Below are 24,091 nucleotides of genomic sequence, written 5' to 3' on the forward strand. Positions count from 1 at the left end.
ACTCAGTTCATTTCGTACAGCAAAACCCTGCCTGTTGTAAGGGAAGCCTTTCGTTAAGGAGGGAAGGGATGGTTACTGTGAGCAGCTTCCAGAGCTTTAGTCAGCAGTGAGATACTGCAAATAGAGATGCTTCTGCTGACACCAGACGCTTGTGTTTCCCTAAGCTTTTGCAGGTACTAATCTCTACTGCAGCACTGTAGCTGTAAGGTGGTGACCTAGATCGGGGACGCCGCTGTGAGCTGTGCTAACTGCACTCCTCTCGCGCTGCGGTGCTTCCCCGGATCAGCACCCGAGCGCTTCCTTCGCGGCAAAGCAGTTCTTGTCGCGCTCTAATTGATGACGCTAATTACAGTGAGCCATTAGGACGCTAATGAGTACCTTAAGGCATGGCCAGGCACAGGAAGCAGCGGCACCGCGCGGGCTTCTCTAACTCCTGTGCGGGGCTGCGGCAGCGCGCACGGTACTTTTCCACAGCAGCCGGCTCCCTCCCGGGGCCGGGCGTGCGGCTGAGCTCCCGGCTGGGGCGATCCCAGCGCTCCCGGCCCTTCCAGGCGCTCCAGGCCGGGCAGTGGCGGAGCCCCGGGCGGGTGGGGCGGCGCACGCGCGGCGGGGCCCGGAAGGGGCGGCCGGTCTGGCACCGGTGTGAGCGCCGCGCTGGGGCTGCGGCAGCGCCGGGGCAGCGGCGGCATGAGCCCTGCGGAGTGAGCGCAGCCCCGCCTGACGCCCCGCGCCGCTCCCGGCGCCTCCGCCCCGCCCGCCTCCGCTCTGGCTTCGGGCCCCTTCTCTCTGCGCTGCGGCGGGCGGAGGCGGCGGAAGAAGAAGCCCATGGAGGGGAACCGGGACGAGGCCGAGAAGTGCATCGGGATCGCGCGGGAGGCGCTGGAGGCCGGGAACCGCGACCGCGCCCTCCGGTTCCTGGGCAAGGCGCAGAAGCTCTACCCGACCGAGACTGCCCGAGGTGAAGCCCGGCCCCCTCCCCGCTCCCGCTATCCGCGGTCCGGCTTCGTCCGGACGAGCCCGGACCGACCGCGGGGCCCGCAGGAGGGCGGGCGCAGGGGGAGCCTCCCCCGGGGGAGCCTCCTCAGGCTGAGGCGAGCAGGACCCGGCCCCAGAGCCAGCCCGGGGGCTGTGGCGGGGCGCGCGGCTCGACTGGGAGAGGAGGCCGGAGTGCGTGCCCGGGAGCAGCGCTCAGGGCAGGTGCCTTCCCCTCTGCAGTGCATGACTCTGGCGTCAGGCGCTGCGGAGGAGTGGGCTTGCCTCCCCCGGTGCCAGCGGGGTTCTCCCAGGGCCGACTCAGCTCCTCGCTGCATTCCCTCTCCTCCCTGCAGCCGTCAGTAAAAGCGCAGCCATACATGCGAGGCTTAGCCTCGATTAACATCAGGACATCTCAGGCCCCAGGCCGAGACAAGGCTGGGTTGGCTTTTTTCTGTCATGGTGAATCACCCCTCTCTAACAGCTTGCGATGAGAGTTGCAGCTCCAGAGTGGACCGTGTCTTCCTTCTCTAATATACTTGTGGTTTGGTTCCCTTTTGGTTGTACGGCAGCCACATAGGAATTGCACACGGGTTTACCTTTCCTAGAGGAAATGGAATATGTGGCTTCCTCCAAGACTTAATTTGCTCTTCTGATTATTCCATACTAAAATCTTGAAAAATATTTAGCAACCTTTTAGCAAAAGGTGTTTAGAAATAATTGTTTGAAAGAAACACTAGTAAGGTTTCAGTGTGTGCAGAACTGTTACCTCTCTTGGAGCCTTTCTGTGACACAGTGCAGATGTCAGCTCAAAACACCTTTGGATGCAGCAGAGACTTGTTGCGTTCCTGTGGTTCTCACTTACGTGGTCTATGCTGTGGAAGGAGTAGGAACAACTTCAGTGCCCTCCCTGTACCACTTAAAGGTCTCAGCATTTGCCATTTCTGGAGTGTAAGTTTGAGGCAAAATCTTGACTGGAAGTTACTGTGAGGAGATGTAATGAACATTTTTGGGCCTCTTATCTCCTGACTTCTTATTATATGCAGACAATAAATGAAGATTTCACTGGCGATTTTCCTTTTTAATTAGTGTTTAATTTTTCAAGTGTTTATTTTTTTCCTGAAAGACAGCATGGATGTTGCCATATTCCCCAAAATTTCTGTGGCTTGAGAACATGACACGCATGAAAATACTTTGAGCTTTTTGGAATCTGTGTTGGTCAGGAGGCAGGAGGGTGTAGAGGATTTCAATTCAGCTTCTTCCTCCAAGGAGAGCAAATAGTTTTGTCTTCACACAGCTTATTATCATCTTATATCTCAAAGATAAGAGTTAGAGTAGCTTTCAGAAAAAAAGTCTTCATCTGGCTTGTTTTGAGCATTTTGTTGGTTTTTTTTAAGTAGGACTGCCACTACATAACCACCATTATAAAGTATTCAGTGCAAGAAATAGATGACTAATTAGGCTATTGTCTGTAGGACACTTGTTTTATTCACTGTGGAAATTAACAAAGTCAATCACAAATAAGGCACAGACCTGAGGAAAAGAAGATGGCCTTGTGGTAGTGGGCTGTAATCTGGGGAATTGTGTCTTTTAAACTAAAAGCTTCACAGAATTTCTCTGTGATGTTAAATAAGTCAGTTTCCATTAGTGACCAAATAATTGTCTGTTGCTTCGTTTTTCAGGTATTCAGCTTGAAACAAGGGCCTGATTTGTGAACTGGTGGGCAGTCAAAGCTCCATCTGAAGCTAAAGAGATTTGTAGATGCACTAATAATAAAAGTTCAGGCCCTAGGCCTGATTTGAACTAGATAGTTAGAAATAAGGGGACTCTGTAAATGTCTAATATCTCTGTACTTCAGTTTTCTAGCTGTGGAGGTTGTTATATCTTTTAAACTCATCTGATTTCCTCCAAAACAGTGCCAACTCATTGAATTTATTTTGGTTTTAAAGTTTGAGGCACTTAAATGGCCCTTTTAAAGTGCGTTAGGGTGCAAGGACACAGACTATGTTTTTTTCAGGACAGGGTCTGGAAGGGGCGCAATAAATTACAACTGTCGTTTTACACTAAGAACAAATTAAATTGCTCTCATTGGCATATTTTAGTGGGGGGTCCACTTGAAGAAAAAAATCTAACCCATAATTGATAATTCAGGTACTCAAAAATGTGTCCTAGCACATTCTAGAGAGAAAGAAGCACTTAAGGTTTTGTGAACCCATTTAGTTCTAACACAAAGTCTTATTTTACAGTCATAATGCATTGGGTTTATATGGTGCTAGGACAATGTGATGCAGCCCCTGTTGTCGCTCTGCTCACTGATTTTTCTCTGGAGTATGTGTTAGAAGTTAGTTGGACTAATTTCTCACTGAAGTTGCAAATTTTTCATATGTTGTACTTTTAGTATCGTTTTGAGAACACTTGCCCGACATTTCACAAATGAAGTTCTGTCAGTCATAAAAGCAATGAGAATGGTAATGCTGAATCTTTTACTGGTGAGCGTTTCCTCCTCCAAATGTTACAGTGGATTACAAAAGGACAGAGAATAGGTTTTAACTATTGTCTGTAAAACAATACTATGTGTGATCTGCTTTTGGCAACATTTACATTCAAAGGGCATTCAGCACTAGTTCAGTCATCAGTGAAGTTTAGTTTTGCTAAACAAAGCTTCTGCCTGAAATACGCTGACTGCAGCAGTGCTATTTTAAGGCTTTACTAGTGTGAAAAGTAAAGTCAATGCTTATTTAATGATACTGAGCTAATGACTTCATAGTTGTAGTGTCCACGTTGACGTCATTCTTTGCTAGAAAATTGTTTTATGCTTCAGCCGTTCAAAGCATTGTTTGATTTTGATTTTTGCTAATGATTCATCTTGCAACTGAATGGAACCTAATTGCTTGCCTGATAAAGATTTTTAAGAGTGCCTTTAAAGATAACAAAGGACAAGATGTCCCTTTCAGACTTACGTGCAGTTCTGTTTGAAGGCAGAAAACAATGTTAAGAAGAACTTTTTTCAGTGCTTCTTAAGATTTTCTTGCCTCGTTTCTGATGCTGCCTTTAAAAGCAATTTTTTTTTGGGAGCATATCAGCTTAGTTTTTGGGCTTTTGCATTAGAGAAAATTCTGAATTAAACACAATTTTACATTGGTGAAAGTGTGTGTATGTGGGTCATATTCAATGCATAATGCAATCAAATGTAGTCCAAAGATTCTTTCATTCAACAGCAGGTAATAGTACACACCAGAGAGGCTTCAGAGACATTCAGAGATAAGATTTGTTGTCTTACCTGCTAACAAAATAAGCCTTTGGTTCCCTGTATGCCCTGTTTTGAAATACTAGATGCACAGTGAAAGTTTTCTTTAGTGCACTCTTAGTACTACGGTTCTAGCAGCTGGTTTTACCACCAGCAGTTCATGTAAGAGTCAGAGTTTTTTCTGAATATCTAAACTGTATCTTTTATTTGAAGAAAACAATGGCCTCATACCCTTTATGTGGCTTTTTTTTTCAGTGTAGGACAATGGCATGTTTGTATATGCTGTGTCCTGCTATTTTAAGAAGTTCACACTGATATATTTGAATTTTATTTTTTAAGCATCCTGCATTGTGTTCTCAGCAATGCAGCTCCTCTATAAGGTCTGAGAAGGGGAATAGAAAATAATAGTGTTTAAAGTATACTGCAGCCAAACCTATTCATTAAGAGCCTTAGAGCTACACTTGCTGTGAGGAAACTGGGTGTTAAAAATGCAAAACGTCACCCATGCCTGTGTTTCTGGCATTTCTGCTCTCACAGGTTCTGCGTAAGTGTTGGTGCAGGGATGAAAAATTTCTAGAGCAATACCAATATAAAAGAAGGAACTGCAAAACTTTGAGTAAGCATTGTTTCAAGAAGGCCACATGTCCAATAGGATTCTGTGTGGTGCCATTGTTAAATGTCGTACTCACTGGAGAGAAAAATAAATTTTTTTTGTTTGTTTTCTGGTAGCACTTCTTTGGAGCACATTCTAACAGAAATGCTTCATTCTGAGGGCACTGTCTGTTCAAAGCTCTGCTCTTGGTTAGTTCTTAACCTGCAGACCTGGTCACCTCGTTGGAGTTGTTACTATTTCATTTACCTCAGAACTTCATATGCCACAATGGAGGATGTTAGAATAAAGTATTGCAAATATTGAATATGTCCTTCAGTTATAATCCATAATGCAACTGTAGCTCTACTGTTTTCAAGCTCCAGATTTCATTTGTAGTGAAAGCATCTCCTCAGTTACAACTAGACATCTAAAGCTTAGTTGTTTCCTTATATCTGCTGTAAAGAGCCTGATCTGATCAATCCACGAGTCTTGCTGAGGCAGGTGGAGGGCACGACCAGCTCTGAAGTCAGCTGACTTTCTTGTTCAGGCTGAGTGTACTTGTTCACTAATAAGCGGGTATAGGAGTAAATACTGGGGAGCTTTTAAGAAGTGGTGGCTCTTCTTTTCAACAAAGCTCTCCTTTAATTTCTTCCTGTGTTATACAAGCTATGAAGTGTAGGATCCCAGTTTTCTGCTGCTCTAAGAAAGACTATGCTAGGCAGAGGAGAATTTTTTTTATTTTTTTTTTTTTAGTTTAGGAGAAAATTCTGAAGGGTTCTTCCCACTAGCTTTCTAGAAGAAAGTGCTATGCTTTCACAGTGCCTGGGACATTTTTCCTTAGCAGTTTTTATTAGTGCACTTTTAATGCAGGTGGTAACTCATTTTATGAAACAAATTTAGCCTATATAGTTTGCCATGTTGCTCTGAAGGAATCTATTTTCAGGAAAGGTGGACTATTTAATAATCTTTGATCTCTATTATACTTTGTGCACAGTCCCTTATGTTAGAATGGTATTGTTTTTGATTCATTACTAAGACAGATACCCCCAAAATACAGGCTTATATACAGAAAGAAAAAACAGACTTTGTGTATAATGTTTGTTAAAACTGCTAAATTTGAGATCTGCTGGAACGTGGAATGAAAGAGGATTTCAAGAACTAGCAGAAGCCTACTGGTTTTCAAGATTGAGGTCTTGAGTTGGGTATACTTGGCTGGTCCTGAGTTTTTTGTGGCATTTCAACAATGGTTTGAATTTAAGCTGATACTGCCTGGAAGGAATAGAGCATCAGTTTGTGGCCACTAATGACTCAGGTTACAGATAGGTATGTACTGTAGGAACTGAAATGTGCTGGAGATGGGCTTGATGTTTGTGTGGAATAATTTCCAGTTTCTCTAGCTTGTAAGGCTAGTTCCTCTTCATCAATTTACAGTTGCTTATTCAGGTGTTCAGATGTTTTCACCCCAAGCCACAGGTTCAGTGCCTGTGAAAAACATCTAGAAATTAAGCACCTGGACAAATTCTCTCCAGTGTTACATTACCTTGGCAGAGATGGATGGGAGGAGTCCAGTCACTGATTTTGAAGCACTTTTCCATAGATTTGCCACGAAAAGGAATTGTTAGACTGGCACAAAGTGGTGATTGATAAGGAAGGAGGATATAGGAGCTAGTCTTGTAATGTAGTGTTCTCATCTAAGATACTTGAGAGCCCTGCCTTAATCACTAATACCTGTAATGATACTATGATATACTGTTGTTTTTATAGTCTTGTTGGAAGCTATTATGAAGAATGGAAGTACTGCTGGGGGAGGCGCTTACTGCCGAAAACCAGCCAGTAGCAGTGATCAAAGTAAGCCAAATAGCACGAAGGAGAGCAATGCATCTGCTGCAGGTGAAAGTGGAAAAGGCTACAACAAAGACCAAATGGAAGGAGTATTAAGGTATGGCTTAAATATGTCACTGCTTGTCATTTTCTGTATTATGTACTTATCCTTTCAACTCTTGTCATCTAAAGGAGCCACAGGAAGTTTGAGGTTAGCTCAGAGGGGTTACTTGTACTGAACTTTGACTAGAAGGAAGAGGAGAGTTTTGCTGGATTTAAACACCGACACTGTCACTTTCTGCAAGAAAGATGCTACTTCTTTCTTCAAACTATCAAGGCTACTTTACCGAAAAAATACTCAAAATAGTTATTGAGTAGATCTCATGGTAAATGGAAAAAGTGATGAAAATTCTGTTGTATAACTTGCAGGACAGTGTTCCTAATCAATATTTTTATACTAAAGATACATGCTCACTCCTAAAATTTATTTTCAAGCTAATCTTGCTGTATAGGCTGGCCTTAGACAAGTGTTAAAATTATTTTGGTTTGAACATAAAGGTGTCTGAGAAGCACTGGAACACATAGTCTGAATTGCAGTATAAACTCTGCTTTAGTGCAGCTTGACAGTATTAAGATGCGGTGACCTCAGGAAAGGATGTGTGAAAAGAAACAAAGGTCAATAAAAATGTCCTCTTGAGGCAAGGACCTCTTAAGTCGTTACAAAAGTTATTACTGCACACTTTCTGGCTGTAGGAGCAAAAGTGTTGTTTGATATGTTCCCAGGTTTCTGCTATGGATATAGCAAGGAAATTGCACACCTCAAACCCCAGTATTTTCTGAATAGCCTACCCCAAATATTTTCAAGGGAGCTTGGAGGGAAATCAAGAGGTCTCTGTCTCCTAGTTTGTGTATATTGGATGAACTGTTGTGCATAACAGAAATTTGTGAAAGATTGTTTTTGGTGTGCATCTGTGTAATGTATGTTACTGTTGATACTTAGTATCTTGGAATCTTCCTGAAATTCAATAATCTGTTCAGCCCTGCTAACAGTGAGGAAAGAAGTAGCTTCTCTTTGTTGATATAGAAGCGCTGCATTCAGGCAGGTAGACAGCAGCAGCTCTCCCATGATTATCCTCTTGGTGTTATTTACTAGAGCTTTTCATTTACCATCATCTCTGCTTAATTAATGTTACTGCTTTTTGTGATACATCTAAAGTAAAACCCGGATAAGCCTGTACATTTTTTGCCATCCTATATCAACTGTTAGAATGAATGCAGAATGTGCATGTGCACACGTGTGTGAGACAAAATATCCAGAAAGAAGTCCTCTGTAAATGCAGCTTAGGTCAAAATAAGTCATGTAACATACTCCCAGAAAGCTGCTGCAAGGAGGGCTGTATTGGTGCCAGTGGTCACTCACCTGTGATGTGCTATTCTGAGCTGCAGTCTGCTTTGACATCAGGCTCCCTGCAAGATCAGTCTGTTTGATTGTTTTAGCAGAAGGTATGTTGCCTACTTTGTCTTGACTGAAATGGTGTTGTAGAGCTAACTTTTTTCTCTGATAAGCTTTTGTGGTATTGGGTGTTACTTTCTTGAAGGGACTTGTTCGATGCTATTTAAACTTAATCTAGTTTGGTGAAATAAGGACCAGAGTTACGGGTATTCAAGAATTGCACATTGAGAATAATCTTGATGCAACATTGCTTCAAGAATATTGAATATTGAAAATGGAGTTCTAAAACTTACCAAGATCTTTGCAAAATGAGCAATTGTAATACCTTACAGGACAACCCATGTTTGTTAGTTTTACATACCACTTAAAATCATGTGTTAAAACAATATCTTCAGCCTCGCTTGGGGATCGCTGCCATCCTTTAATACAGTAGTTCATGAACCTTTAGGGAGAGATGGCATTTTTGTTTACATATGCAGCAATCAACAGAGCAAGTTTCCAGTTCATGTTGGAAGTTTTGAAATATTTGTCATATTAGTAGTTAGTGACATAAACAAACTACTTAAAAAATTTGTGGTTAAGAATTAAAAAATGTGTGTGCCTTGCCAAGGAGAGCAGAATTAAATACAAACTAAAACTAAATGGAAAAATATAACACATTCAGTGATGATAACTGAGAGAAAGTTCATGTTTAAACCACAGTGAGAATGAGCTTTCTAGTTGGAAACATGACAGGCAGCATATGATATTGCTTCAATCAGGCCCCAGATTTTTCCAATTAAATGAAGCATGCCCCTTTGGGGAGGATATTCTTTAGAGAATAGAATTTGTCACCACCATATGCTTCTGCCGTACTGCAGTGGGATGGTTTTCAGATGTTTGAATTGGTTAAGGAAATAGTGTGTGAAAAGAGGTGGTTTTAAACAGTGCTTCATGCCCAGTTTTTGCCTTTTTTTTCCTGTAAGGGGGAAGAAGTTTATAGACAGCAAGGTAGCGAAATCTCCAAACTTCAATGAATTCTAACACTCAGCATGAATTTGACGTTGGATGGTTGGTTTGCATGTGCATGATTCGAAAGGTCATTATTCTCAAATATTCTTCCCTTTAGGAGTTTTTGGTTCAGTAATTGAATGTAGACATAGGGAAAGCTCTTCTGCTTTCAGCTACACTTCTGTGCCATTTCCAATGCTTTTGTTGTAAGCTTTAGTGAGCAGTCAGTCAGGGGACTGACTCTGAGCTCCCTGGCTTGGATCACTCATTAAAGTTCCTGGAGTTGTTCAGCTATCTTGAGATTGCTTGTGACAGAAGATTTAAGAAGCATAGGGAAGAAACGCTTAGAGCAATGTAACTAATTTAGCTGCATTAATTTTCATCAGAGTTACTCTAGTAATGTGAGTAGGTATGAGTACAAACAAGCACCTCTGTGCTGGCTTCATTTTTTCCACATACACAGGGGATACCGATCACTAGCAAGTTACCATAACAGTTCCGTAGGGTATTGCATGAACTTGCAAGCTGCTCAACAGGGAGAAGTGTAAGATGTAACATATTTCCTCTGATTGCGTAAGTGCTGGGTAATGCTGCTCTTTGTGGGAGACTGCTCGCTATTTCAGTGTGACAGTTTGAAGCTTGAGAGATATCACAGCACTCTGTTGTTTTTAAATGGAAACGTTTCAAAATCCAATTTGTAGTACATGCATCTTTTTCTTAATGATTCTTACCTTGTCACTGAGAACTGGATCAAGTTGCCTTTAGACCCTTAGGTGACCTGCATGTGGAAGATACTGACAGGAGACTAGCAGAATTATGCTAGGACCCATAGTAGACTTAATGTCTTTTTAGAGCAAGTGCCCTACAAGTCTCTAGGCAACTGAAAGCTAAGCAATGTCAGCTTAAGACAAATGTGTGAGAATCATGTGCACAACAACAACAAAAAAAGGAAGCATTTTCATTTTGTATGTTTTATACAGGCTCTCTTTGAATGATCTTAAAATACACTCGTGTTTGACCTCTTTGGTCTCTTTTTTTTAGTCAATAAGCCATAGCATGTATTCCATATTGCCTTTTTGACTTCTGAAAGACGGCTGCCATGACTAGTAGTATGCTAAATTTGCATTGTTGTCTTGTGAAAACTGTGGTGGCATACTGCTATTCCTGCCTTGCCAGTGGCTGCTTCTTGGAAGAAAGCACAAGAATCAAATTTTGTATTTGGGTCTCTGAGGTAGAACCAAAACAAATGAATAGAGGCATGAGTTCTGTAGAAACCTTGCAAGGCAGGATTAAGTGTCATCCACTAGTGGTCAGGAATAATCAATAGCTTGATTCGAATTCATGTAGTGAACCAAAATATTGCCTCTACACATTTCATGGATCAAACTAGGAGTAGGAGTTGTGTGACTGACTTTTTCCAGGCATTCTGCTGACGCTTTTGCAAATACAGCAAAAAGAGAGATACTGGTTCTTTTCTAGCATGATGTCAAAAAGATAATTAACTGGAAGTGGATTAATAAGAGCAATCAATATGCCTTAAAAAAACCCAAATCATCAAAGCAAAGAAATCAGGGCATGCCTTTAATTAGGCTGTAGAGCTGCCATGAATTGTTGAACTATCCAGTTGAATGGTTGAGAAATTAAGGTGGAAATCATAGTCATAGAGCCTGTCACAGAAAAGTGGCAGAGAAGACGTGATGGACTTTGTCAGAAAGCTCGTAACTAAAATAAAAGCTTAAATAAAATCTAGAGAAAAGTAGGCTGATGTAAACACAGCCTTGAATATTTCATATAATACACACAGGAGAAACAAACTGATCAGGTACATCCAAGAGCAAGGAAGTAAGACAAGCACCGTCATGTGTTGTTTAATCTATCAGTGCAACAGGGATCTGAGACTTCTGTTGCATTTGTTTCTGAAACTAGGGATATGCTGGTACCAGCTCGAGTTCCTTGACAATGCTGTGACCTTCTCTTCCCAATGTAGAGCATTCTTTAAGGCATGTTTATATCACCCAAACTGTGACTGGCACATTCCCAACTCAGCTGTGAGATACCATTTGCATCAGGCTCTCTGGCATAATTGGAAACTTGACCTGTATAGATTTTGGTCTGCATTTTACTGTGTTTTTCTGCTCAGTTCTAGGATCAGAAGTCAGTATAGCTTCCTCTTGCTGAGTTCTTTGTCAGTAACATTCATACTGCTGCTCTCTGTGCTGCTCAGTTCAGATTACCATTGGGAGAAAAAATTGTGGCTCCATTGACATGCTTCTGGTTGAAGTATTTGTCTTTTGGGCTGTTCCTGTGAGGCTTTTGAAGAGGCTTTGAAATGCCTCATCATATTCCAAATTTCATGATTGTGCATTGCTGCAGGTATTTGATACAATAAGGCAAGCATCTCTGATAGGTTTTGTTAATCTGATAAAAGCTGGCAGTGCTGACCTAATCTGAATTGTAGATTTGAAAAGTGATCTGACAAGCACAGCAGCAGGATCACAAAATTTTGTAGTCACAGGAGAAACAGTGGTGGTAGCCCTAGGGTTTCTGCAGGTGAGAAGAGACATTTCAGGACCTGAAGGGCTTCCTCTGCCATCAGCCATCAGAGCATGGAGAAGAGCCCAGCATCCAGCAGAAGTGTTGATGCTGCAGTTTGAAGCTGGCTGACCAGTTCTGCTGCAGGTGCCTTGTCAGCTGCAAGCTGGGGTAGTGGAGCTCTGGAAATCATGATGAGATACCTCTGTCAACAGATTGGGGGTGAATGTAGGCCATCACTTGCTCTCATGCTGTTTGAGAAGTCTATTCTGTAAAAGTCAGGTGTTACTTCAGGAACAGCCAGCAAATCTGTTAATGAGAAGGACAGTGCCAAGGTGTTGGCAGGGGACTAACAATTCAACAAGGAGAGAAATTACCTAAACAACAGAAATAATTTGATAGTAATTCAGATACAGAAGCGATTCAACCAGAAATGACAAATATGAGAAAAGCAATTCACAAAAAACCAAAACCCCAAGCAAAATATCAGTGAAAACACGAAACTTCAGATATGCCAGAAATAAAGAACAACAAAAATAGCCCATCAATACAAAATGGGGAGTTAGTAAGCCAGCTTCAGGATAGCTGTTGCATGGAGGTGATTGCATTAATCCTTTAGATCTTTTGGTTGATACCCATCGTTGCTGCTTCTCCTTTGAGGGTTGTCCACTATGGAACATCCACTGGTTGTGAACAGGAGGGAACTCTCAAGTGGATTTTGGGGAGTTAGAAGAACAGGTTGGCATATATTGCGTTGTTCTTTTTTTTTCCATATTTCTCCTCTTCGCATTCTGTAGTTGTGAAATGAAAATTGGGTCTGAAAATAAGTAAACTTTCGTGTTAGGTTTTTTTTTTCATGAAAAATGACAATATGCTCTTGAGGGAGAGAGTTGTTGAGGATGCACAGTGCTTAGAAACACTTGAATGAATGTTTAACACCAGAGTTTGAATCCTAAAAAGTAACTCTGCTAAACGTTGACGCCTTGTTATGTAATTTTATATCAGCCAAAGTTCTGAGGAGTCTGGCCTGTAAACAGATAGCTCAGAAAAAATTATTGAAGCGAACTTAGATTGGATGCTGAGATAGCAATTTCATGAAATAAAAGCTTAATTTGCTACTGTTACACATTTAAATAAAGCTACCTGCTATTGATACAAATTCGTAAATCATCCAGGCATTGAGGCTGTGGATTAAGGGATCTGTACACTACCACACTTTTTTCTGCTTTTACAGAAAAAGTTACCAGTACTTTTAGCAAATTATGCTAAAGAGTATAGTATAATGTATTTTCTTTCCATCCTTTCTTAATGGATTCACTGTGCTCTTTTTAGTTAGCTCTATCAGCTTCCTAATTGGAGCTTATTAAATGTTACTTCAATATAATGAGCTATATTTATTTCACAGGATGTTTGCGTTGGCAGCTGCCTGCATACATTCAATTCAGTGCTCTTGTGAGCATTACACTGAGACTTCCATAAAAGCTCCTGTATTTGAACACAGGCAACAGGATCCCCCAGATGAAGCTTGATTTGATCAATCTGAAGTAGGACGGACCACACATGATACTGTGGTTGTACTTCTGATGCTCACATTCCCTTAATTACAGAATACCCATACTTGTTTCTTGAGAATGCCAAAGGCTTGCTTGCCCTCTTGTTTTCCACATGGCTGCCCTGTGTATAGTCTTGGAAGCATTAAACCCAAATTTACGTAGAAATGTGTGCCTGTAAGAGAATGCAGATATAATTACAACCATGTGAAGAGACTCACATGAAGCTTTAAAAGTATTTATGGATGTAATTTCTATTTCTTGCTCAGACCAGCCCATTTCTTTTGGCATGCACCCAATGTCAGTGTGCCTCATTTCTGCAGTGCAAGTTTAGGATTCAGCCTTTTCTTTCTGAATTCTTACCCAAGTAACTTGGTTTGATTGTTGAGCTGTATTTACTGGTTTGATCAGTTCTTCCTGCCGACACAGAATTAATGTTCTCTCTTCTCCTGTAAGTGCTCTTTCTTTCTTCTGGGGTATTGTAAAGTATACTGAATCATTACATCATTTCCAGATTTTGATTTTCCTATCTGTGTTAGACAGCCTACAAAAGAATATTTCTGAGGTTTCCATTTTAAAAAGTGCTACACTTGATTATATGAGATGAGCTAAATATGTAATTGCTGGAGCTGCTACTGTGACTTTGCATTTACCTCAACACTTACAGAAAAATTATTAAGATCCAGGTGCATTCCCAGCAGCAGAAGTATTCTCACATGTTTATTCTTTTGAGAAGTGAATACTTGAGTGCTGATATGATTTGACTTTTGTTTGGAGAAAGGGAGGTATTGTTTGCTTTATGTCCTTCATACTGAAGTGCATTTGCTGTTTACAGTCAAAACAGATTTCCTACTTGCTAGTTGTTCAAAGTAAATTTGTAACCTTCTTTTTATGCATTATTAAAAGCAATATTAATGTAATTGTGGATGAGGAAATGCTACAGTGCAATGCTTGCAAACTGAAGCCCTTTCTTAGAGCTATGGTAGTTCTGCAGTAGAAGTAAAAGAAATGTATGGAATAAGCTCAATAGTGAGTTTGTTATGAAAAAATTACATTCTTTGTTTTTAGAGTGGATATTTTTAGAATATATTGAAAGCAAAAGATGTAATGTAATGCACTAGTGTTATGTATGACCTCATTTGCAGCTGTGTGTTAACCCATTACTTTTGCATCTTTTTATTTGCAACATTTTATGTCATTTTCTTTTGCAGTATAAAGAAATGTAAAAATTATTATGAAGTCCTTGGAGTGTCAAAGGATGCAGGTGAAGAAGACCTAAAGAAGGCTTATAGAAAACTTGCTTTGAAATTCCACCCAGACAAAAACCATGCACCTGGAGCAACAGAGGCTTTTAAAAGTAAAACACCATTTTTACTTTAAATTTCTTTTATGATTAAACTTCATACAAATAAAACGTATTTATCTGATTGGTCACCTGTATTTTTACAAATGTAAATGTATTTTTGAGCTATTGTTAAACTGACATTTTTATTCAAGAAAATATTTGACCTTTGTCATATTAGAAGTATAGATAAATAACATGGACTTTGGCAGTAGGGCTTGTTTTCAGAAAGTTGACTGTAATGTTCAGTACAGGGAACAAATACTTGATCTGTGAAACCCAATTACACTTTTTTACTTAATGTAGTCATTAAATTTTATTACCTTGTATCTTTACTGTACTTGAGCTAGAAAAAATAAAGCAATCCTTTATAGCAAAATGCAGTTTTTACTGAACCATGTGCCACACTAAGTTACCTCTTCCTTAGAATTTCTTGTATGTGTGTAGTTTTACTACGTTTTCTGCACAAAAACACCTGAGTTCAAGCACGCCCTTACTAGTAGTTGAGTTTGACCATTTTTTAGGTAAAATTTAGAGTTTAACTTTATTTAAGGCTGCCCAGCTTAGCCCTGCACAAGGGGAATTGTTGAAGGAAAGCTTTTTAAAGAAAACTACACCTTCATCTCAGATGAAGAAAAATGTGCATCTGTAAAAAATAGTGATGCATAAACAATCTGATTGTGGTACATCTTTTTATTCTTTTCCTGTGTGAGGTTTACATGCAGACATTTGAAAAAATCATTCGGATAAAACACTTAAATTGGGGAGGGAAAAAAAGAAAAAAAAAAGTCCTGAGCACGACTTCCGATACAGACTTTAAGAGGTAATTATAATAATATATTAACAATTCCAGGTGAAAAGTAGATACAGCAGAGCAGGAAAGTTGATTGCTATCGATTCATTTAATACAGCTGTGTGATGTCTTTATCTAAAAGTTATTATTCCTATAAAATTGTCTCAGGCCCTAGGAATAAAATAGTTCTTCCTTGTTGATAGCATTTCTAATAATCTTTAAAATGTTAAAAATAAGTTTCTTAATATTTTATTTAACATGAGCACTTTGTACAAGTCTGATTTCTTCAGCTGAATTTCCCTTTCTGTTTTTTAACTAGATGACTAAATAAACAAAAAATTTTGTAGGGGAATCTCATTGACCAAAAGCTGTTTAATGACAACTAGCATTTTCTTGCATTGAAGTTATCATAATCCTTTTGTATGGCTGAGTAAATTTATGATTTAATTTTACTTTAAAGGTGTCTGATCAGTTTTTGACATCCATCTGAAAAAAGAAGTTCACAATAATAGTTTTTATTTCATAGTAATGTTTTATTTTAAGGAAAGGTCACATTATAAAACAAGTTTCATGATAGGTAAGATAATTACTTAGATCTTGACCTACCTAGTACTACTCTTCTATTGTATTGAACAGTCTCATTGAAGTGAATTTTAAATTTAAAAATTGGTGCAAATATAATAACTTCTGCTGTCTTTTACCAATTTAATCAAAAATCTTTCCTTTGAAACTTTTGAGAAGTGTTTTTTTTCATTTTTATGTCCTTTTTGAAAAGAAAATTATATTGGAATCAAATCTGTTGTGAATTAGCACCAGATAATCAAGATCAAGTAAGAAACAGGCATATTGTGAGAGTATGGTCACTTCACTTTATGTGCAGTCACCTGATTTATCTCTCTAAGTTTTTAACTATTGGGAAAATCTAAATTTTTACCATCGATTTTATCCTTGTACTGAGCAACAGAGCAATATTTGATGTCAGTTTATATCATGCTTTCAATGCAAAATACCAGGCTTCATTTCTTTGGGTTTTCTCCTCCACTTAAAGGAATTGCTGATGTTTTTTCCTAAGGGCATCTTAAAAGACACATAGCTAAAACTCATTAACTTTTGCTTAGATTGGATAATGTTTAAAATATTAATTTTAAAGCCACAGTCTTATTTGCCTGTGTTGAGGTTATAGTGTTGCACCTTTCATGAACTTTTGATGACTGATGGCTTTTCAATACTAAAAATCATAATCCTTGTGCCTTGGGTTGGTTGGCTGCAAAAGAAGTCTTTTGTTGGAGAGGCCTGGAGGAGAGAGTAGAGAGGAAGGCAGAAATGGTTTAATGAGGATATGACTGACTGAATGTTGTTCATTGAGTGGCAACACAAACTTTCCATCAATCTGCAAGATGGTTATATCTCTACAGTGAGAAAAAAGCTTCTAAAGTCAGCAGAATATGTGGGTTTTCTTGCTGATTTTTCCATGCTTACCTAAGTGAGGCTTTTTCCTTCCTACTGCCAAAATTGAAGCTGTTCATTTGTGATACCATAGCATAAACAGGGACAAGCATCCAGGCCTGGCCCCTCCATACACTGAGGTCATATTTACTGCCCGAGGGACACACACATTCCTGTCACACGTGCGTGTTGTACTCCTCATGTTACATCATGCAAAACTTTGTGTTATTCATGTAATCTGCAAAATACCTTCAGAAGCATGAAGAAAAATACATTCACACTCTTGTGGACAGTGAAGTTGGTGCATTCCAAGAAATGACTGCTTACCAAACGAAACCAAAGAAAACCTGCTGAGTGTATGACGGTTTTTTAAGCTAGGCTGCTGGAGCAATTACCCAGCTTCAGAGTCTCATTGTAATGCTTGATGCTTTTTTTGTAATTGCAGTGAGAGAGAACATTTCCACAGGTGTAGGTGTTCCCCTAGAAAATGAAATAAAGCTCTCCTGCCTCTTAACAGGATAAAAGGCCTTTGAATAGTGTTGGTGGGAAACTTTGTGGAACCTATTCTAAGAAAACTGGAGATGTTTCTGGACTTATGGTCTACTGTAGTTGTTTTGTAACATACAGTACCTGTTTTTGATTTCAAAGTTGCAATTTTCATGCTGGAATAACTTTTATCATACATTTATGGGAGTTGTGTTTTATTCCTTGCTTCAGAAATCGGAAATGCGTATGCTGTGCTGAGTAATCCAGAAAAACGAAAGCAGTATGACATTACAGGCAGCGACGAGCAAACTTGCAATCACCCTAGCAATGGCAGATTCAACTTCCATAGAGGTTGTGAGGCAGATATTACTCCAGAGGATCTGTTCAACATGTTTTTTGGAGGGGCCTTTCCAACAGGTATTTGTATACATCAGTATAATTGTCAAGATGTACTGCCCAGAGTGGCATTAGAGTTTATGACATTATAAAATAGCAGAATTATTCCAGCCAGCCTTGAACCCCAACTCTACAATTTGTATCAGTTTATTTTTCTCTCAAGTGTTGCTAAATCCCAAAAATGTCAGTTCTTCAGGGTTACTATCATAGAGCTTAAAATCCTTATTTTAAGCAACTTTGAAACTGTAATTTTTAATTTAATGCAATTTTATGCGCGGAAATGTAAAGTGCTTTATGTTGCTTCTGTAATGGCTCTAAATAGTATTTTTGTACATGATTTAAATGTGGATGTTCCTTCCTCAGGTAGTGTACACTCATTTTCTAGTGGTCGTGCTGGCTACAGCCATCCGAACCAGCACCGTCAGAGTGGGCACGAGAGGGAGGAAGAGAGGGGTGATGTAAGTTTAAGCACCATTGGCTTTAAATTATGAAATCTGCATTCAGTGGTGTGATTGTACAGGAGCTCTGTACTGTAGAGGTGGATTTGTACCTGCCTATTGGGTATTTTAAACTTCAGCAGGTGGTTGGCTTGCTGACTGGTAAATAGGCATGCAAATTTGAGGAGGTACTAGCCTGGTTTTGTAAACCTGTTGTTGTATGTCACTATCTTAATTATTAACCTAACTATGCCACTAATTCTGGCCACTAATCTTTGTATGCATTTAAAAATTTATTTGGGGTGTGGTAAGAATTTAACTTACGGCTCAATATTCAGATAATACACGAATTATCTCTAGTCCTGTATAATCACATATCACTGTATAGATGAGACAAAATCATGCCATACAACGTAGCTGAATCCAGCTTTTATTTGGTAGTTGCTTCTGTGTACGTGCTAATCCATGAACTCTTGCAGCTTGAGCTCTCTGTGAATATTGTGTATGAATTTGAAAGTTCAGATAATGCCACACTGTTTGCAGTTACTGTTTTCCTAGCAGCTTTTTAGGCTTAAAGCAAAAAGTCACACTTTGCATTAAGTATTGTCAAATTTACCTGTTTGCTTGATGATTTGTGAAATACCTGAATCTATTTTGTTCCTTAGGGAGGTTTCTCTATGGTCATTCAGCTGATGCCTATTATTGTGTTGATCTTTGTCTCCTTGTTGAGCCAGTTGATGGTATCTAACCCTCCTTATGCCTTATACCCAAGATCGTAAGTAATGCTTGATTACATCAACTTAAAGCAGAGAGGGGGGTATTGTAATCACCCTCTCCCACTTAGAAGCATTGTGGAGAGTCTTCCATTAGTTGATCTTTGATTTCCCACAGTGAGGAAAGGGAGGGGAGGTGTAGATGAAACAGAACAAAAAATTTAGGTGCAAAGAACATGCTGTGAGAATGTAATGAAGGAGAGAGGTCTAGTACAAGGCAGTGGGTCCATGCAACATGGCATATTGCAAAGGTGTTTACATGTCCAACATACTTAATCAAAACCTGAAATCTGATAAGGCTCATTACTCTTTTGGGGGTAATCTGTGTTTGTAGAAGGTGAAGAGTTTGAAAGCAACTTTCTCATCCTTATAAAAGTGTTAAACTTAATGATGGCTGGGAAGATGGTCTGTTCTTTGCTTCATTCTAGGTGATGGTAAAATCTTCATTTTCTTGTGAAGAATTCTGCTTGTGAAACTTACCTGTTTTGTACAGTAGGATACTTAAAACTTTTTTTTTCTTGTGAGAAGCAAATAATTTGAATCAAGTGTGCAGCTATCTTGGTGCACTTAGCCCACTCACCACAATGCGTTTAAAGGTCCTTAGTTCCTTGCAGAGCTCTCAGCCCCACAACAGAAAGGTTTCTTTCCTCCTGTTTTTCAAAGTTCTCTATTTCTGGAGTAGGATATTTTTCCCTTCTGCAACTAAGCTGTTATAATGCTTAGAAAAGCTTCTCTGTGAAAATGTTTGCATCCAGTCCGTGATTTTTAATCTGCAGAATGCCAGCAGGAAGATGAATTTATCAGGGCTGGCAGCAAACACTTCAGAATGGAGATGGCTGTACTGGGTTGCTACAGAATAGTGACCTGCTTTGATTGAGTTTGAATGTAATTTTGTATTATTAACTTATATTTGCCTGAAGAGGTATGAAATAAGTGCCTTAGTAAAGTGGACTTTTTTTTTTTTTGAGATCAAGTGTTTAAGCAGCAGAAGTTTAATGATCAGGTAAATGCAATGATTTTATTCTCTAGCAGATTATAGAGCCATTCTTTTCATTATTTGTCTTGAAATGGCAAATGTAGGAATGTACTGTTATTTTGTATTGGCAATATTTTTTTAAGTCTATTTGTGGTGGAAAAAAATAATCGAATTAATATTTAGTCATTCTCTCCTCCTGCCTCCTTTTTTGCAGAAGTACAGGGCAGACCATAAAAATGCAGACAGAAAATTTGGGTGTCATTTATTATGTCAATAAGGACTTTAGAAATGAATACAAAGGAGTGTCATTACAGAAAGTGGAAAAGAGTGTGGAAGAGGATTATGTGTCCAACATTCGTAATAACTGTTGGAAGGAGAGGCAACAAAGTAAGTTTGGTAATATGTGTAATTTCATGAAGTCATGCATTACTATAAAAATAAATTGTCTCAGGCAAGAAGGTAGTGCTTGTATTATTACGATATCTCAGTGCAAAAGTGTAATGTCCCCTGCTGTTTGTCACCTTAAAATTGTCCCCAGTGTCACTTAGTTTTGGAATTTTACTCAGTGATCTAACAACCTTTTGCAAATTATCAGCAATTTTAACCTGCTGCTTTTATTATGTGTGACCATTTCTCAGAAAATTAAAGACTTCACTAAATTGATAATGACAAAACTTTTGTCCTTAACTCACTGTGATTTCTAAGAATTCTTATGTCCTCCACATTACTTTATCATGGCAATAGCTCATTTCCCTTGCTGCTTTTATATAAGTAAATAAATAACCAGAAGCTTACATAGGTGTTTCCAGAGAGACGAAAAAATAATCTGCCTTGGACTGCAGTACATGCAAACACTGCTTTTCCAGGCAACCAAGGACAGGCAGCACGTCCTGTAAAACAAGGGGGTTTAGTTTGCCATCTGTTTCTCCAATCTAGTATTATACGATGAGTTACTTCTTTTCAGAAACCTCGAATTTAGTGTTAAAGCACAAGAATACTGAAGAGCATCTAAATCAGCATCAATTTTAACCAGTTATTCTGTTATCTGAGACCATTTTGTGAGCTCTGTGGGAGCAGCACTGCTAAAATTACATCAGTGTTGAAACCAGATGGTTTTAACTTTTCAGGTGGTAAACTTCAGTCACAGCTAAATGGAAAAATAATTAATTCATGAACTGTCAGTAAACTGGCCAGAAGCAAATAGAATGCATTTCTCTGAGTCAGATCACATGTTCCTGCCCAGCTTTAGTCTCTGCAGTCCAGTTGTTTGGTACTTGTAATTTATCAGGTTGTGAAAACTACCCAAACTGATTTTTTGTAAGAGGCTTCTAATAGTTTTGGTTTTTTTCTGATTGTAGAAACAGCTGATTTTGTGGTTTTATGGATCTAAAATACCTGTTGTGTGTTAAATCTCCTTGACAGTTAAAATCTATCTGGGATTGATTGACGTTTAAGAATGTCTTGCATTTTGAGTGACTTTTGAGATGTAAAAAGATTTTACAGAATTAAAATGCTCAGTAGTGACAAGCTGTTGAGCACCAGTATAATGCAGAGATCTCTTAATTATTAATAGCTCTGAGCACTGACAGTCTGAATCAGCATTAGTTGAAGTAAAAAGCTTAACATTCAGATTGGAGTTTTTGGGGCACAGACAAGATGCTAGAGCTATCAATAACAATGCAGGATCACTGAGATTGGCCTATATTTGTAATGTTTAATGAGGTCTGACAGCGTTAGTAAGGGACTCTTTATTATTTTATTGTTGAGTTTTTTTGTAGGGTGTGGTGTTTTCTTTTTAATCAGATACTGCTGTATGAATTGCTCTGAGGGAGCTGGAAGGGTGATACAGCTTTACCTGCTCAAAAAGATGGATTTATTACAAAGATCCAGCAAAGGAAAACTGTAGCGGTTCTGTTTAGGTGGCATCTGAGGGAAGTTACAATCGGGCAAGAATTGAAACCTGAGGTGTTTTGTACATGCGGAGTACTCAAATTGTAACTAAAAAAAAAAAAATTCTCTTGTCTCCTTAAAGAAACAGACTTACTTTATGCAGCAAAAGTATATCGAGACGATCGCCTCCGAAAGAAAGCAGAGTCCATGTCCATGGAGAACTGCAAAGAACTAGAACGGCTGACCAGCCTCTACCGAGAAGGATGAGCTACAGTTACATACACATCTTACCTGTGCTGTTATCTCTCCTGTAAACTGAGAAGAGATTTAGTTTCACCATGGATGCTGGAAAAGAGGGTGGATGTAAAACTCTACTGTGTAGCTGTTTCCAGAAACCTTATGCTGAAATATCATTTAACGGCTTCTTTACCTACTGTGAAATATAGGTAACTTTAATTGTCTAGATTTTACTTCAAAGCTTCTGTGAATTCTTTCAGCTGAGAGAATAGCTCAGAAAGGATGCTATACTTGTAGAGATTTAGTCATAGTGGTTCTCCTCTAACATATTTGCTATGTAAATATCTGTGGAAAGAACACTTTGTGTATATATGAGTTAAATGACTTTCTATTTAAAAATCTCAGAAATTTAGTTCCATACTACATTTTGTCTCACTGATGGAATAAATAGTATAATTACATCACTCCTATTCAGATGTCAAGTGTGTGGAGTTGAAACAATAATTTTTAATATTTTATCTCTAACTCTATGTAAAATCTTCTAGGTTTACTGCTTAGAGGAACTTGGTATTTTTAAATATAATGGCATATATTCCTAAATATCTGTTGGGGTATATTGATCTGGTGTAGAGTAGCAGTTTAGCTGTTGTAGTTTTTTAGCATTTCTAAGCAATGCTGAGAAAAATAAGAACTACACTAATCTCTTTTCAAAGTAAATATTTGCAAATGCTGTACAGACCATTATAAACATTGCTTTTAGTACTTGCAACAGTTTGCAGCAGCTCTACCATTTGGTATTCCAGTAGTAGTAAGTCCATACGTATGGTTAACATGCATCCATAGCTTTCTTAATTTTCACTGGAAAGGTAGAGGAAAACATGCAACTCTAAAATCTTAACACTAAAATAAAAATGCGACCTAATTTTTTTTCCTGGCAGGCTTCCATTTTCTTACTACTTTTTTATTTCAAGCTAGGTCCCAATACTGATTCCTCAATGGGCACCGCAAGTGGAACAGGGAAATTTTGCTAAGGACAAGCTATGTGCCTTTCAACCCTTTTGCCAACTGTTTAAATGCTTTGCTGCTTTGCAGTGTGCTCCTATGGTCAGAGCCCTATCACTTGTTAGAAGAGGGTAGGGTATGCATTTTTTGGGACCAGAATGTAGCTGGACTGGCTTCCTAGAAATGAGCAAGCCTACTGTTTGGCTCCTAGATAGAAGATCGTGTAACTCAGTGGTCTGGAAATGGAAACTATATGTAGCCACACCTGCTGATGCAAAGAGGTGTTCTGAAGCAGCTAAGTACAATGTACTTAAAGTTTATCAAAGTGCGTTGAAAATGTTTTTAGGTTCAGTAGCTGATGTTTTTTACTTTTTAACGGTGTTATGCAGGGGAATGTTTCTTGTATTTGAGAATACCAGATAGCTTGTATTATGGGTAATATATTTTGTTTGAGAAAACTACTACCTTTGAACAATGCTATCAGTTCATGTGGAACCAAATATTCCTCCTAAATTGAAAATTTAAATACTTTGTCTGACTTCATGGCAATTTCTTCTGATCTAGAGCAGGATATGACTTTACAAATATACTAAATGCTATTGCTCCAAGTGACCCAGAAAAAATTTTGCATATATGCCTTTTCTAAACTGTCCCAGTGGAAATGTCTTCTCTTGAATTGGTGTAACATGAGACAGGCTGCAGGCTTTTAACTAAGCAGCTAAACCAGCATTCAAGGTGGACATAAAAGCCTGGGGCACAAAACAGAACTAAAAGTTGCTGAAACAACAAAAAAAATACTATTGCTGTACTGAATGTCCTTGCTAAGACTATAGTAAAAGGGTTCAGATGGAATGGAATGGCATCCAGTTGTTTGAAATATGCTATCAAAATCTATTGAGAAAATGAGATTCCCCAGTTTTTGTAACTGTCCAGAATGTATTGTAATTATATTAATGAAAACAAACTATCAAAGTACATGCTGGTACTCCTGTGTCTTTTTAAAAGAAGAAAATTGTTCCAAAGGCTTTAGCAAGTACTTGAGCCTTCTCGTGTACAAATGAGTCTGAGCTTGCAAGTGATCTTCTAGTTAACAGGAAAAAGGATATATAACACATTTATCAAATATTATTGTAACTGTGAAGTCAGATGGTCTTAG

At 38.9% G+C, this 24,091-nt stretch overlaps 1 protein-coding gene across 1 annotated transcript; it reads left to right on the plus strand.

Annotated features, from left to right (window-relative positions):
* Window positions 1–605: 605 nt before the first annotated feature.
* On the plus strand, window positions 606–23,910 carry DNAJB14 (DnaJ heat shock protein family (Hsp40) member B14). Its single transcript, XM_014875277.2, has 8 exons — window positions 606–958; window positions 6,576–6,750; window positions 14,369–14,514; window positions 17,456–17,641; window positions 17,984–18,078; window positions 18,723–18,832; window positions 20,021–20,193; window positions 21,839–23,910. The coding sequence occupies exons 1-8, from the start codon at window positions 826–828 to the stop codon at window positions 21,961–21,963; spliced, it is 1,143 nt and encodes a 380-aa protein (XP_014730763.1). The 5' UTR covers window positions 606–825; the 3' UTR covers window positions 21,964–23,910.
* The last annotated feature ends 181 nt before the right edge of the window (window positions 23,911–24,091 follow it).

The sequence above is a fragment of the Sturnus vulgaris genome, chromosome 4, assembly GCF_052056855.1.
Source record: "Sturnus vulgaris isolate bStuVul1 chromosome 4, bStuVul1.hap1, whole genome shotgun sequence".
In the NCBI taxonomy this organism is placed as follows: Eukaryota; Metazoa; Chordata; class Aves; order Passeriformes; family Sturnidae; genus Sturnus; species Sturnus vulgaris.